The sequence below is a fragment of the Carcharodon carcharias genome, chromosome 18 (genome assembly GCF_017639515.1).
Source record: "Carcharodon carcharias isolate sCarCar2 chromosome 18, sCarCar2.pri, whole genome shotgun sequence".
Classification (NCBI taxonomy): Eukaryota; Metazoa; Chordata; class Chondrichthyes; order Lamniformes; family Lamnidae; genus Carcharodon; species Carcharodon carcharias.
The window spans coordinates 4,599,702-4,617,046 of record NC_054484.1 but is presented as its reverse complement, the minus strand read 5'-3'; the positions used below and the strand labels follow the sequence as shown (position 1 = coordinate 4,617,046).

Sequence of the window (17,345 nt, the reverse complement as noted above, 5' to 3'; positions counted from 1 at the left end):
CACCCTGTCCTATACCCACTACATTTCATCCAGTCCTATACCCACTACATTTTTTCCTGTCTTATAGACACTGCATTGGAACCTTTCCTGTACCCACTACATTTCATCCTGTCCTATACCCACTACAGTTCATCCTGTCCTATACCCACTACAGTTCATCAAATCCTATACATACTACATTTCTTCCTGTCCTATAGACACTGCATTGCATCCTCTCCTATACCCACTAGATTTCATCCTGTCCTATAACCACTACATTTCATCCTGTCCTTTACCCACTACATTTCAACCTGTCCTATAACCACTACATTTCATCCTGTCCTATACCCACTATATTTCATACCGTCCGATACCCACTACATCTCATTATGTCCTATAACCACTACATTTCATCCTGTCCTATACCCACTATATTTCATACCGTCCGATACCCACTACATCTCATTATGTCCTATAACCACTACATTTCATCCTGTCCTATACCCACTATATTTCATACCGTCCGATACCCACTACATCTCATTATGTCCTATAACCACTACATTTCATCCTGACCTATACCCACAATATTTCATCCAGTCCTATACCCACTACATTTTATCCTGTCCTATAACCACTACATTTCATCCTTCCCTACAACCGCTACATTTCATGCTGTCCTATACCCACTACATTTCACCCTGTCCTATTCCTATCACATTTCCTCCTTTCCTATACCCACTATATTTGATCCGATCCTATTCCCACTACATTTCACCCTGTCTTATACCCGCTATATTTCGTCCCGTTCTTTACCCACTACATTTCATTCTGTCCTATACCCACTACTTTTCATCCTGTCCTATACCCACTACATTTCATTCTGTCCTATACCCACTACATTTCACCCTGTCCATTTCCCACTACATTTCACCCTGTCCTATTCCTACCAGATTTCATCCTTTCCTGTACCCACTACAGTTGTTCCCATCCTATACCCACTACATTTCACCCTGTACTATACCCCCCACATTTCATGCTGTCCTTTTCCCACTACATTTCATTCTGTCCTATACCCACTACTTTTCATCCTGTCCTTTGCCCACTACATTTCATCCTGTCCTTTACCGACTTCATTTCATCCCATCCTATACCCACTACATTTCACCCTGTCCTATACCCACCACATTTCATCCTGCCCTATAGGTTTTACATATCAGCCTATCCTATACGCACTGCATTCCATCCTGTCCTATACCAACTGCATTTCATCCTGTCCTCTACCCACTACATTTCATCGTGTCCTATTCCCACTGCATTTCATCCTGTCCTTTACCCACTACATTTCATCCTGTCCTATACCCACTGCATTTCATCCTCTCCTATACCCACTATATTTCATCCTGTCCTATACCCACTACATTTCATCCCATCCTATACCCACTTCATTTAATCCCATCCTATACCCACTACATTTCACCCAGTCCTATAACCACTACATTTCATCCTGTCCTTTACCCACTACATTTCGCCCTGTCCTATACCCATTACATTTCATCCTGTCCTATACCCACTACATTTCACCCTGTCCTTTACCCACTTCATTTCACCCTGTCCTATACCCACTACATTTCATCCTGCCCTATACCCACTACATTTCACCCTGTACTATACCCACCACATTTCATGCTGTCGTTTTCCCACTACATTTCATTCTGTCCTATACCCACTCCTTTTCATCCTGTCCTATACCTACTACATTTCATCCTGTCCTTTACCCACTACATTTCACCCTGTCCTATAACCACTACACTTCATGCAGTCCCTATCCCACTACATTTCATCCTGTCTTATACCCACTACATTTCACCCTGTCCTATACCCATTACATTTCATTCTGTCCTATACACACCACATTTCATCCTGTCCTATACCCACTACATTTCATCCTTTCCTATACCCACTACATTTCATCCTGTCCTTTACCTACTACATTTCACCCTGTACTTTACCCACTACATTTCATCATGTCCTATACCTGCTGCATTTCATCCTGTCCTATGCCCACTATATTTCATCCTGTCCTATACCCACTACATTTCATCCTGTCCTTTACCCACTACATTTCATCCTGTCCTGTACCTACTGCATTTCATCCTGTCCTATACCCACTATATTTCATCCTGTCCTATACCCACTACATTTCACCCTGTCCTTTACCCACTACATTTCATCCTGTCCTTTACCTACTGCATTTCACCCTCTACTTTACCCACTACATTTCATCCTGTCCTTTACCCACTACATTTCATCCTGTCCTTTACCCACTACATTTCATCCTGTCCTTTACCCACTACTTAGCTTCCTGTCCTATACCCACTACATTTCACCCTGTCCTATACCGACCACATTTCATCCCGTCCTTTACCCACTACATTTCATTCTGTCCTATACCCACTACTTTTCATCCTGTCCTATACCTACTAAATTTCATTCTGTCCTATACCCACTACATTTCACCCTGTCCATTTCCCACTACATTTCACCCTGTCCTATTCCTACCAGATTTCATCCTTTCCTGTACCCACTACATTTGTTCCCATCCTATACCCACTACATTTCACCTTGTACTATACCCACCACATTTCACCCTGTACTTTACCCACTACATTTCATCATGTCCTATATCAACTACATTTCGTCCTGTCCTTTATCCTTTTACATTTCATCCTGTCCTATAACCACTACATTTCATCCTGTCCTTTACCCACTGCATTTCATCCTGTCCCATACCCACTACATTTCATCCTGTCCTATACCCACTGCATTTCATCGTGTCCTATACCCACTACATTTCATCCTGTCCTATACCCACTATATTTCATCCTGTCCCATACTCACTACATTTTATCCTGTCTTATACCCACTACATTTCACCCCTTCCTTTACCTACTACAGTTCATCCAGTCCTATACCCACTACATTTCATCCTGTCCTATACCCACTACATTTCTTCCTGTCCTATACCCACTATATTTCTTCCTGTCCTTAATCCACCACATTTCATCCTGTCCTTTACCCACTACATTTCATCCTGTCCTATACCCACTACAGTTCATCCTGTCCTATACCCAATACATTTCACCCTGTCCTATACCCACTACATTTCATCCTTTCCTATACCCACTACATTTCATCCTGTCCTATTCCCACTACATTTCACTCTGTCCTATTCCCACTACATTTCACCCTTTCCGAAACCCACTAGATTTCATCCTGTCCTATACCCACTACATTTCACCCTGTCCTATACCCACTACATTTCATCCTGTCTTATACCCTCTACATTCCATACTGTCCTTTACCCACTACATTTCATCCTGTCCTATACCCACTACATTTCATCCTGTCCTATACCCACTACATTTCATCCTGTCCTTTACCTACTACATTTCACCCTGTACTTTACCCACTACATTTCATCCTGTCCTATCCCCTCTTCATTTCATACTGTCCTTTACCCACTACATTTCGTCCTGTCCTTTACTCACTACATTTCACCCTGTCCTGTACCCACTACATTTCATCCTGTCTTTAACCCACTACATTTCATCCTGTCCTACACCCACCACATTTCATCCTGTCCTATACCCACTACATTTCATCCTGTCCTTTACCTACTACATTTCACCCTGTACATTACCCATTACATTTCTTCCTGTCCTATACCCTCTACATTTCACCCTGTCCTATACCGACCACATTTCATCCCGTCCTTTACCCACTACATTTCATCCTGTCCTATACCCACTTCATTTCATCCTGTCCTTTACCTACTACATTTCACCCTGTACTTTACCCACTACATTTCATCCTGTCCTATACCCTCTATATTTCATACTGTCCTTTACCCACTACATTTCGTCCTGTCCTTTACTCACTACATTTCACCCTGTCCTGTAGCCACTACATTTCATCCTGTCTTTTACCCACTACATTTCATCCTGTCCTATACCCACCACATTTCATCCTGTCCTATACCCACTACATTTCATCCTGTCCTATACCCACTACATTTCATCCTGTGCTTTACCCACTACATTTCACCCTGTCCTTTACCCACTACATTTCACCCTGTGCTTTACCCACTACATTTCACCCTGTCCTTTACCCACTACATTTAACCCTGTCCTTTACCCACTACATTTCACCCTGTCCTTTACCCACTACATTTCATCTTGTCCTATACCCACTACATTTCATCCTGTCCTTTACCTACTACATTTCACCCTGTCCTTTACCCACTATATTTCATCCTGTCCTATACCCACTTCATTTCACCCTGTCCTTTACCCACTACATTTCACCCTGTGCTATACCCACCACATTTCATCTTGTCCTTTACCCACTACATTTCATCCTGTATTATACCCAATACATTTCATCCTGTCCTATACCCACTATATTTCACCCTGTCCTATACCCACTACATTTCATCCTGTCCTATACCCACTACATTTCACCCTGTCCTATACCCACTACATTTCACCCTGTCCTTTACCCACTACATTTCTTCCTGTCCTTTACCCACTACATTTCATCTTGTCCTATACCCACTACATTTCATCCTGTCCTTTACCTGCTACATTTCACCCTGTACTTTACCCACTACATTTCATCCTGTCCTATACACTCTACATTTCATACTGTCCTTTACCCACTACATTTCACCCTGTCCTTTACCCACTACATTTCCCCCTGTCCTTTACCCACTACATTTCACCCTGTCCTTTACCCACTACATTTCATCCTGTCCTATACCCACTGCATTTCACCCTGTCCTTTACCCACCAGATTTCATCCTGTCCTATGCCCACTACATTTCACCCTGTCCTTTTCCCACTACATTTCACCTTGTGCTATACCCACCACATTTCATCTTGTCCTTTACCCACTACATTTCATCCTGTCCTATACCCACTACATTTCATCCTGTCCTATACCCACTACATTTCACCCTGTCCTTTTCCCACTACATTTCACCCTGTGCTATACCCACCACATTTCATCTTGTCCTTTACCCACTACATTTCATTCTGTCCTATACCCACTATATTTCATCCTGTCCTATACCCACTACATTTCACCCTGTTTTATACCCACTACATTTCATTCTCTCCTATACCCACTACATCTCACCCTGTCCTATACCCACTACATTTCACCGTGTCCTTTACCCACTACATTTCATCCTGTCCTATACCCACTACATTTCACCCGGTTCTATACCCACTACATTTCACCCTGTCCTTTACCCACTACAGTTCATCTTGTCCTTTACCCACTACATTTCATCCTGTCCTGTACCCACTACAGTTCATCTTGTCCTTTACCCACTACAGTTCATCCTGTCCTTTACCCACTACATTTCATCCTGTCCTATATCCACTACATCTCACCCTGTCCTTTACCCACTACATTTCACCCTGTCCTTTACCCACTACATTTCACCCTGTCCTTTACCCACTACATTTCACCCTGTCCTTTACCCACTACATTTCATCCTCTCCTATGCCCACTGCATTTCACCTTGTCCTTTACCCACTGCCTTTCATCCTGACCTATACCCACTACATTTCACCCTGTCCTTTACCCACTACATTTCATCCTGGGCTCAGTATCTTCCAGGCTTTAGACATCGTTCTGGCTGCAGCTCCCCCTGTTGGCCTTTTGCTGAACCAACAGTTTTCTTTCGTGGGCCCAGGCTCTCTGTACTCGAAGCAAGCAGCACACGTTCTGGCTGGTTTACCTTCCCTCTTCTTTTTGCAGTTGGGGATTTATCTGACTGTCTCTCTGCCTTCCTTTCCTCTTGTTCCATCTACTTCCTTCTTATCTCTCCCTTGCTGGTTGGAGCTACTAGATCCAAATCTGTTTTGTTTCACAGGTTTATCAACCATGATGGCTGCATGCTTGGCTTTTGATCCTTTTGTTCCTCTATGTGAATTTTAAGTCTGCATGGTAGATAGTTTTGAACCCCTCTAGCAGCGCTATTTCTCCTAACCCTTCATCGATGCAATCAATTTTTACAGCTTGTTGTCTCCTACCCAAGCCTTCTTAGGCATTCTTGGCTGAGAGCCCAGACTTTCATTACAGTACTAAAACACCTGAGCCCCATTGAAACCATTGCTTGATTGACAGTTCTGTTTTTCTGATATCTTCCGTCAATTGCACAATTGATTCTGGAAAGGTTCCTGCAGATTGCGAGTTAGCACATGTCACTCCATTATTTATTAAGGGAGGGAGAGAGAACACAGAGAACTACAGACCTGTTAGCCTTTTGTCAGTAGTGGGGAAAATGCTAGAATCTATTCTGAAGGATGTGGTAAATGGATACTTGAACGTTTGTTGTGAGGAAAATGTAAAGTGGCTGCAGGAGGATTTGGACAAATTTAGTGAGTGGGCAAGAACACAGCAGATGGAATATAATGTGTAAAAATGTGAGTTTATCCACTTTGTAAGGAGGAACAGATGTGCAGCTTATTTCTTAAATAGTCAGAGATTAGAAAGTGTGGATGTACAAAGGGACCTGGGTGTCTTCGTCAATAAGTCACTGAAGACTAACATGCAGGTGCAACGAGCAATTAGGAAGGTTAATGGAGTGTTTGCCTTTATCGTGAGAGGATTTGAGTACAGGACTAGCAAAGTCCTGCTTCAATTGTATAAAAGCTTGGTTAGATTGCACCTGGAATACTGTGTACAGACTTGGTCCCCTTACCTCAGAAAGGATATTATTGCCACAGAGGGAGTGCAGCAAAGATTCACCAGACTTGTTCCGGGGATGGCGGGAATATCTTATGAAGAGAGATTGGGGAAACTGAGCCTGTATTCTCTAGAATTTCTAAGAGTGAGAGGTGATCTCATTGAAACCTACAAAATACTTAAAGGAATAAACAGGGTAGATGCAGGTAAGATGTTTCCCCTGGCTGGGGAGTAGAGAACCAGGGGGTACAACTTCAAAATAAGGAGGAAGTCAATTAGGGCCAAGATGAGGAGATTTTCTTTACTCACAGGGTTGTGAATCTTTGGAGTTCTCTATCCAGAGGGACATGGAGGCTCAGTCACTGAGTATGTTTAAAACAGAGATTGACAGATTTCTAAATGCCATTGACAAAAAAGGGACAGTGTGGGGAAAAGGCATTGAAGTAGATGATCTTCCATGATCATATTGAATAGTGCATCAGCCTCAACAGGCTGAATGGTCTAGCCCTGCTCCTATGTCCGTATGTTCCAATGTTTGTTTACACAAAATAAAGAGATTTCAAGTGCTTGCAGTTTCAGATATTGATACTTTAAATGGTCTGGATGATTGATACTTTTATTGAGCTGAAATAAAAAGGAGAGCTTTTTTTTAAGAAAGTGGAGAGTTATCATTGAATGGGTGTTTTTTTTAAAGATTATTTTTATACTTCCTATTGTTACTATAGGATTCATTTGTTCTGTACAGTGCATTTGAGTAGGCAAGGAAGTGCCATTGCTTGGCATGGAGGCATGGAGGGCCATAGAGGATGTGAGGGGGCATGAGGTGGCATGGAGCTTTACTCTGTATCTAACTCCGTGCTGTACCTGTCCTGGGAGTGTTTGATGGGGACAGTGTAGAGGGAGCTTTAGCCGTTATCTAACCCCATGCTGTACCTGTCCTGGAAGGGTTTGATGGGGACAGTGTAGAGGGAGCTTTACTCTGTATCTAACCCCGTGCTGTACCTGTCCTGGGAGTGTTTGATGGGGACAGTGTAGAGGGAGCTTTACTCTGTATCTAACCCCGTGCTGTACCTGTCCTGGGAGTGTTTGATGGGGACAGTGTAGAGGGAGCTTTACTCTGTATCTAACCCCGTGCTGTACCTGTCCTGGGAGTGTTTGATGGGGACGGTGTAGAGGAGCTTTACTCTGTATCTAACCCCGTGCTGTACCTGCCCTGGGAGTGTTTGATGGGGACAGTGTAGAGGGAGATTTACTCTGTATCTAACCCCGTGCTGTACCTGTCCTGGGAGTGTTTGATGGGGACAGTGTAGAGGGAGCTTTACTCTGTATCTAACCCCGTGCTGTACCTGTCCTGGGAGTGTTTGATGGGGATGGTGTAGAGAGAGCTTTACTCTGTATCTAACCCCGTGCTGTACCTGTCCTGGGAGTGTTTGATGGGGACAGTGTAGAGGGAACTTTACTCTGTATCTAACCCCGTGCTGTACCTGTCCTGGGTGTGTTTGATGGGGACAGTGTAGAGGGAGATTTACTCTGTATCTAACCCCGTGCTGTACCTGTCCTGGGAGTGTTTGATGTGGACAGTGTAGAGGGAGCTTTACTCTGTATCTAACCCCGTGCTGTACCTGTCCTGGGAGTGTTTGATGGGGATGGTGTAGAGAGAGCTTTACTCTGTATCTAACCCCGTGCTGTACCTGCCCTGGGTGTGTTTGATGGGGACAGTGTAGAGGGAGCTTTACTCTGTATCTAACCCCGTGCTGTACCTGTCCTGGGAGTATTTGATGGGGACGGTGTAGAGGGAGATTTACTCTGTATCTAACCCCGTGCTGTATCTGTCCTGGGAGTGTTTGATGGGGACAGTGTAGAGGAAGCTTTACTCTGTATCTAACCCCGTGCTGTACCTGTCCTGGGAGTGTTTGATGGGGACAGTGTAGAGGGGCTTTACTCGGTATCTAACTCCATGCTGTAACTGTCCTGGAAGGGTTTGATGGAGTCAGTGTAGAGGGAGCTTTACTCTGTATCTAACCCCGTGCTGTACCTGTCCTGGGAGTGTTTGATGGGGACAGTGTAGAGGGGCTTTACTCGGTATCTAACTCCATGCTGTAACTGTCCTGGAAGGGTTTGATGGAGTCAGTGTAGAGGGAACTTTACTCTGTATCTAACCCCGTGCTGTACCTGTCCTGGGAGTGTTTGATGGGGACAGTGTAGAGGGAGCTTTACTCTGTATCTAACCCCGTGCTGTACCTGTCCTGGGTGTGTTTGATGGGGTCAGTGTAGAGAGAGCTTTACTCCATATCTAACCCCGTGCTGTACCTGTCCTGGGAGTGTTTGATGGGGACAGTGTAGAGGGAGCTTTACTCTGTATCTAACCTCCTGCTGTATCTGTCCTGGGAGTGTTTGATGGGGACAGTGTAGAGAGAGCCTTCCTTATGTTTTCCTGTTCTATAGTTGATCTGGATATGCCTGAGGGAGCTTTACTTTGTTCTCTGACTTGTTCTCTAACATACTGGAAAAATCCACTGCTTTCTTCTGCTTAATAAGCACAAAAAAAAATCATTGAATAACCGGACAACTACATCTAACAGAACAATGTTCACTGTGTCCATTTTTGATGTTGATTGCGCAGTTTGGAAATGACTGGAACTGTGTCGTTAACTCTTCCTTGCACATCTGTATTGATGTGTTGTTGTGAGGAAGGACAGGGTGCGAGTGAAGGCTGTCTTTTCTTACCTGGCTTTCTGATTTTTCTGTTTCTAGATGTGCCCTCGACAAAAGAGCCGGACTCCAAAGGGAAGACCTTCACAGTGAGCAGTACACTGGGACTTCAGGTGGATCGGAATGATGATGGTGTCATTGTGAGCTGCACTGTGGACCATGAGTCCCTAAGATCATCACCACAAGTGGCCAAGCAAGTTCTTGACATTCAATGTAAGCACCAAGACCTTTTGCCATGCTCTCTGCTAAGCAAACCCCACGGCTTTCATTTCAGATTTGTTTCATATATTTCACACACTGTTTCTAGAGGGATTGAATTGAAAAGCCAGAAAGTATACAACCTTGGTTAAATACTGTGCACAGTTCTGGGCTGCATATAATGAAAAACATATCGAGGTACTGGAGAAGGTGCAAAAAAGATTTACAATAATGCTCTAGGATGGAGAGGTTATAACTATCAGTAAAAACTGAAACGCCTGGCGTTCTTTCCTCTCAAAAAGGGAAGACTGAGTGGGTGACCTGCTTCGGGTTTTGAAAATTATGAAGGGGCTTAATAGGGTGGACAAAGAATAAGTGTTATTGGAAAAAGGGACATGCTGTCAAAGCTTCCCATCTTACACTCATCAGGGTGGACACAAGAATGCCAAATTTCAAAGGAGCAACAATTTATACTTCAGGAGAAAAGGGTGCCGGTTGGTAGTTGGCATGTTCACTCTGATTGATTGAGGCATTAACATGGAGAATGCACCAAGGAATTATGGTTCCCCGTCCTTTGGTTTAATTCAAAAAATGCACAATGCCTGCCTGGTCATGTTCCTCTTGCCTGCAGAGGACTGGACTCTGCGTATGAATATATGTAGCTTCTAGCAAGCATAAGTGAGCTATATTGCGAGCCTGACTGATAATGTTAAATTGGTTGTTAGTGTAATTCTTAGAACACTCGGGATTGTTCAGAAAGTGCTGTCCAATCACGGAATCACAAGTAACAATAGACATTGTTCTGAGTTTTACAAGCACAGGCTGGTTGAGTACGGTCAGTACTCTGCCTACTGAAAACAGCTGAAGGGGTGTACTGTTTGATATGAACACCTGTTAAAAGATCCCATCCTGCACCCTGTCCCCCTTCGGTACCTTAGTCTAGACCATCCTGCACGCTTTACTTCTCTCAACCCTCCTTTACCCCTCTCTACTCCACCTCTACTCCTCTCCCCTCCTATACCCCTTTCTACCACTCCCATGCCCCTCTTCCCTCTTATCCCCTCTCTACCCCCATGTACTGCTCTCTACCCCTGCGGTACTCCTCTCTCCCTCTCCCATTTCTGCACCCTTTTTTTGACTCAGTTACAATTTCTGTATAATTCCAGTTTGCCAGTTTTGAAGCTTTCAGAATGAGCTGTACCCATGACTGCCCAGCTTAAACCAGTTATCTCCACCTTCTGATTCTATGTATGACCCTGAAACAACCTTGTCCTGTTTATATTAACGTCCAATCACTTCAGCTTGTTAACAGTACAATCACCTTCTCTCCAATTACGCTTGTATTGATTCTTGCTTCCTGATTTCTCAGCAACCCATCTTTATAATCCATACTAAATTTATTTCTAATTATTCTGTATTTAATCCATTCTTGCAAACTCCCCCCTCCTAGTTTAAATTCCTCCTGTTACATTCTGTATTCTGGTCTTGCTTCCAAAACCCTTCATTTAATTACTTGGATGGAACCTCTGTTAAACAATATATATTGTCTCCAAAAGACTTCTTAACATTCTTTTTATTTTTTCTCGACCTTTCTCAAAGAACTGACCTACCCTGATTACGGGTCCCACACAAACTGACTCTCACTGGGGTACGGGTCCCACACACACTGACTCTCACTGGGGTACGGGTCCCACACACTGACTCTCACTGGGGTACGGGTCCCACACACACTGACACTCACTGGGGTACGGGTCCCACACACACTGACTCTCACTGGGGTACGGGTCCCACACACACTGACTCTCACTGGGGTATGGGTCCCACACACACTGACTCTCACTGGGGTACGGGTCGCACACACACTAACTCTCACTGGGGTACGGGTCCCACATGCACTGAATCTCCCTGGGGTACGGGTCCCACACACACTGACTCTCACTAGGATACAGGTACCACACACACTGACTCTCACTGGGGTACGGGTCCCACACACACTGACTCTCACTGGGGTACGAGTCCCACACACACTGACTCTCACTGGGGTACGGGTCCCACACACACTGACTCTCACTGGGGTACGGGTCCCACACACACTGACTCTCACTGGGGTACGGGTCCCACACACACTGACTCTCACTGGGGTATGGGTCCCACACACACTGACTGTCACTGGGGTACGGGTCGCACACACACTAACTCTCACTGGGGTACGGGTCCCACATGCACTGAATCTCCCTGGGGTACGGGTCCCACACACACTGACTCTCACTGGGGTACGGGTCCCACACACACTGACTCTCACTGGGGTACGGGTCCCACACACACTGACTCTCACTGGGGTACAGGTCCCACACACACTGACTCTCACTGGGGTACAGGTCCCACACACACTGACTCTCACTGGGGTACGGGTCCCACACACACTGACTCTCACTGGGGTACGGGTCCCACACACTGACTCTCACAGGGGTATGGGTCCCACACACACTGACTCTCACTGGGGTATGCATCCTACACACACTGACTCTCACAGGGTTACGGGTCCCACACACACTGACTCTCACTGGGATATGGGTCCCACACACACTGACTCTCACTGGGGTACGTGACCCACACACACTGACTCTCACTGGGATACGGGTACCACACACACTGACTCTCACTGGGGTACAGGTCCACACACACTGACTCTCACTGGGGTACAGGTCCACACACACTGACTCTCACTGGGGTACAGGTCCACACACACTGACTCTCACTGGGGTACAGGTCCCTCACGCACTGATTCTCACTGGGCTACGGGTCCCACACACACTGACTCTGACTGCGGTACGGGTCCCACACACACTGACTCTCACTAGGATACAGGTCCCTCACGCACTGACTCTCACTGGGGTATGGGTCACACACACACAGACTCTCACTGGGGTACGGGTCCCACACACACTGACTCTCACTGGGGTACGGGTCCCACACACACTGACTCTCACTGGGGTACGGGTCTCACACACACTGACTCTCACTGGGGTATGTGTCCCACACACACTGACTCTCACTGGGGTACGGGTCTCACACACACTGACTCTCACTGGGGTACGGGTCCCACACACTCTGACTCTCACTGGGGTATGGGTCCCACACACACTGACTCTCACTGGGGTACGGATCCCACACACACTGACTCTCACTGGGGTTCGGGTCCCACACACACTGACTCTCACTGGGGTCCGGGTCCTACACACACTGACTCTCACTGGGGTATGGGTCCCACACACACTGACTCTCACTGGGGTACAGATCCCTCATGCACTGACTCTCACTGGGGTACTGGTCCCACACCTCAGGGCAATGTGGCTTTTTAAAATTTATTCATATGCCAACATGTATTACCCCTCCCTAATTCCCCTTGTCGATAAGCTGTCTCCTTGAACATTACTGAGTGGGTCGCTGGATCATTTAGAGGACAGTTAATAGTCAACCACATTATTATGTGAGACTGGGTAAGGACAGCAGATTGCCTTTCCTAAAGAGCATTCTTGAATGTGTGTTTTAATAACAATCTAGTACCAATCCTAACTTTTTATTCCAGATTTACTTAATTGAATCTAAATTCGATAACTTCCTCATGGGATTTGAACTCTTTTCTCTGGATCATAAGTCCAGACCTCTGGAACACTTGTTCCTTATCCCTGCTGCTACCAGGTCCTTCTAAGGACCATAGTTCAGTCATTCTATCTAACCGTATTTAACTGAGCTTTGCTTGGTCCTTAGCTTCTCTCCTGTAATTTGTTACCTTGGGAGGAATCCCCACAGAGCCCTCACCTTTCACTTGGAATGTGGGCGCCAGTGATAAGGTCCCATTTATTGTCTGACTCCATTGCACTAACGGTTAACCTATAGTGTGGGCCTGGAGTCACGTGTCATACCAGACGGGGTAAGCTGAGAGGTTTGCATTCAGCAACCAGCCTTCAAGGACCAGTTAGGTTTTTCAGTCAAGCAAGCAGAATTTTCACTGGGACCAAACTATCAATTCCCAGATGAATCAAAATAAACTTCACAACTTGCACTGGTGGGATTTGAACTCATGAGTGTTTATTAGGCCAACCTCTTTAGTGTCACCATTTAGTTAGAACACAAGAACACAAGACATAAGTGCAGGAGTAGACCACACGGCCTGTCAATCCTGCTCCACCATTTAACATGATCATGACTGACCTCAGGCTGCAACTCCATTTTCCTGCCCACTCCCCATTCCCTTAATTCCCTGAGACCAAAAATCTGTCCATCCCAGCTTTAAATTCATTCAACGATGGAGCACCCACCACCCTCTGTGGTAGAGAATTCCAAAGATTCACAACGCTCTGAGTGAAGAAATTTCTCCTCATCTCAATCTTAAATGAGACTGTGTCCCCGTGTTTTAGATTCCACAGCCAAGGGAAACAATCCCTCAGCCTCCATCCTCCACTCAGCCTAAACCCCTTTAGAATCTTGGACGTTTCAATGAGATCACCTCTCATTCTTCTAAACTCCAGAGAATATTGACCCAGTTTACTCAGCCTCTCATCATAGGACAACCCCCTCATCCCAGGATCCAACTGAGTGAACTTCCGTCATATCACCTCCAATGTATGTATATCTTTTCTTAAATGTGGAATGCTCCTCCTGTGTGATGTGGGAAGTCAGGGACAATTCCAGTGTGCAGGAAGTGTCTCCAGCTGCAGCTACTCAAAACCCTAGTTTCAGAGCTGGAGCTGCACCTGGAGTCACTGTGGAGCATCCGCAAGGATGAGGTCTTCATGGATAGCTTGTACAGTGAGGTGCTCACACTACAGGTAAAGAATGCACAGGCAGAAAGGGAATGGGTGACCACCAGACAGAGTAAAAGCATGAGACAGGCAGTGCAGGAGTCCCCTGTGTCCATCCCCCTCTCTAACATATTTTCCATTTTGGATATTGCTGGGGGAGATTGTTTCTCAGGGGAGTGCAGCAAGAGCCAAGTCCGTGGCACCATGAGCAGCTCAGCTGTATGGGGGGTGGTGGGGAAGGAAAAAAGAGTGGGAGAGCAATAGTGATAGGGGGCTCTATTGTAAGGGGAACAGATAGCCATTTCTGCAGCCACAGACATCACACCGGGATGGTGTGTTGCCTCCCTGGTGCCAGGGTCAAGGATGTCACTGAGCAGCTGCAGGACATTCTGAAGGGGCAGGGTGAATAGCCAGAGGTTACGGTCCTTGTCAGTATCAATAACAAAGGTAAAAAGAGGGATAAGGTCCTGAAAGCAGAATATAGGAAGCTAGGAAATAAATTAAAAAGCAGGACCTCAAAGATAGTAACCTCAGGATTGCTCCCAGTGCCATGTGCTAGTGAAATTAGGAATAGGAGAATAGACCAGATGAATGTGTGGCTGGACAGATGGTGCAGGAGGGAGGGATTTAGATTCCTGAGGCATTGGGACTGATTTTGGGGAAGATGGGACCTGTACAAGCTGGACGGGTTGTACCCCAGCAAGACCGGGACCAAATTCTTCCTGGGGTATTCACTAGTACTGTGGGAGAGGGTTTAAACTAGATTGGCAGGGGGGTGGGAACCTGAGCGGGGAGGCACAAGAAAGGGAAGCAAAGATAGAAATGAAAGATAGAAAAGTAAAGAAAAAGTGGAAGGCAGAGGAAACAAGGGCTAGCAGCAAATAGAGCCACAGTACAAAAAAGATGGTAAAAATATTAAAAAGACAAGCCTAAAGACACTGTATCTGAATGCACGGAGCATTCGCAATAAGGCAGATGAATTAACATTGTAAATAGCTATAAACGGGTACGATATGATTGCAATTATGGAGACATGGCTGCAGGGTGACCAAAGCTGGGAACTGAATATCCAAGGGCGCTCGATATTTAGGACGGACAGACAGAAAGGAGGCATTGTTAGTTAGGGATGAAATCAGTACGATTGTGAGAGAGGATATTGGCTCAGAAAATATAGATGTAGAATCAGTCTGGGTGGAGCTAAGAAGCAACAAGAGGCAGAAAACATTAGTGGGAGTTGTCTACGGCCTCCAAACAGTAGTGATAAGGTAGGGGACGGGTTTAAACAGGAAATTAGAGATGGATGTAACAAGGGTGCTACAGTGATCATGGGTGACATGAACCTACATATGGACTGGGTAAACCAAATTAGAAATAATATTGAGGTGGTTGAATTCCTGGAGTGTGTATGAGATGGTTTTTAGGCCAGTACCTTGAGGATCCAACTAGGGAACAGGCTATCCTGGATTTGGTATTGTGCAATGAGAAAGGGTTAATTAATAATCTTGTTGTGCGGGGTGCTTCAGGGAACAGTGACCATAACATTAGAATAGAATTCTCCTTTAGGATGGAAAGTGAGGTAGTCCAGTCCAAAACTAGGGTCCTAAATCTAAACAAAGGAAACTATGAAGGTATGAGGCCTGAGTTGTCTAAGATAGATTGAGGAACTTCATTAAAAGACTTGATGGTGGATAGGCTTGGTTACTATTTAAGGAACGAATGTACACATTTTGCAACAGTTATACGTTCCTTTCTGGCGCAAAAACACAACAGGAAAAGTGGTCCAACCGTGGCTAACAAACGAAATTAGATCCAAAGAGGAGTCTTATAAATTTGCTCGATAAAGTAGTAAAGCCTAAGGATGGATTGGGAGCAGTTTAAAATTCAGAAAAGGAGGACCAAGGGATTGCTTAAGAGGGGAAAAGTAGAGTAGAGTGTAAGCTTGCAAGGAACATAAGAGCAGACTGTGAAAGCTTCTATAAGTATGTAAAAAGATAAAGATTATTGAAGACAAATATAGATCTCTTATAGTCAACAACATGAGAATTTATAATAGGGAACAAGGAAATGGCAGAGCAATTAAACAACTACTTTAGTTCTGTCTTCATGGAGGAAGACACAAATAACTTCCCAGAAATACTCGGGAATCAAGGGTCTAGTGAGAAGGAGGAATTGAAGGAAATTAGCATTAGTAAAAAATATAGTGCTGGAGAAATTAGTGGTACTGAAAGCCAATAAATCCCCAGGGCCCGATAATCTACATCCCAGGGTACTAAAGGAGGTGGCCATGGAAATAGTGGATACGTTGGTTGTCATCTTCCAAAATTCTGTAGATTCTGGAGCAGTCCCAGCAGATTCGGGGTTGGCAAATGTTACCCGGCTATTTAAAAATGGAGGGAGGGAGAAAACAGGAAATTATTGACCATTATTTTTTCTATTCGTTTACGGGATCTGGGGATCGCTGGCTGGACCAGCATTTATTGCCCATCCCTAGCTGCCCTTGAAAAGATGGTGGTGAGCTGCCTTCTTGAACCGCTGAAGTCCATGTGGTGTAGGTACACCCACAGTGCTGTTAGGGAGGGAGTTCCAGGATTTTGACCCAGCGACAGTGAAGGAACGGCGATATATTTCCAAGTCAGGATGGTGAGTGACTTGGAGGGGAACTTCCAGGTATTGGTGTTCCCATGTATCTGCTGCCCTTGTCCTTCTAGGTAGTAGCGGTCTGGAAGGTGCTGTTTAAGGAGGTTCTGCAATGCTATTCTAAGTGGTACAAACTGCTGCTACTGTGCGTCGGTGGTGGAGGGAGCAAATGTTTGTGGATGGGGTGCCAATCAAGCGGGCTGCTCATCCAGGCAAGTGGACATTGTTCCATCATATTCCTCACTTGTGCCTTGT

The 17,345-nt window shown here is 45.3% G+C and overlaps 1 protein-coding gene across 1 annotated transcript in view; it reads left to right on the top strand.

Annotated features, from left to right (window-relative positions):
* The window catches only part of cadm2b (cell adhesion molecule 2b), a 707,416-nt gene that overhangs the window by 483,100 nt on the left and 206,971 nt on the right, over positions 1 to 17,345 (top strand). The window contains exon 5 of the mRNA XM_041211940.1: positions 9,493 to 9,663. Coding sequence (XP_041067874.1) covers positions 9,493 to 9,663 — 171 coding nt within the window. The remainder of the gene's footprint in view (positions 1 to 9,492; positions 9,664 to 17,345) is intronic.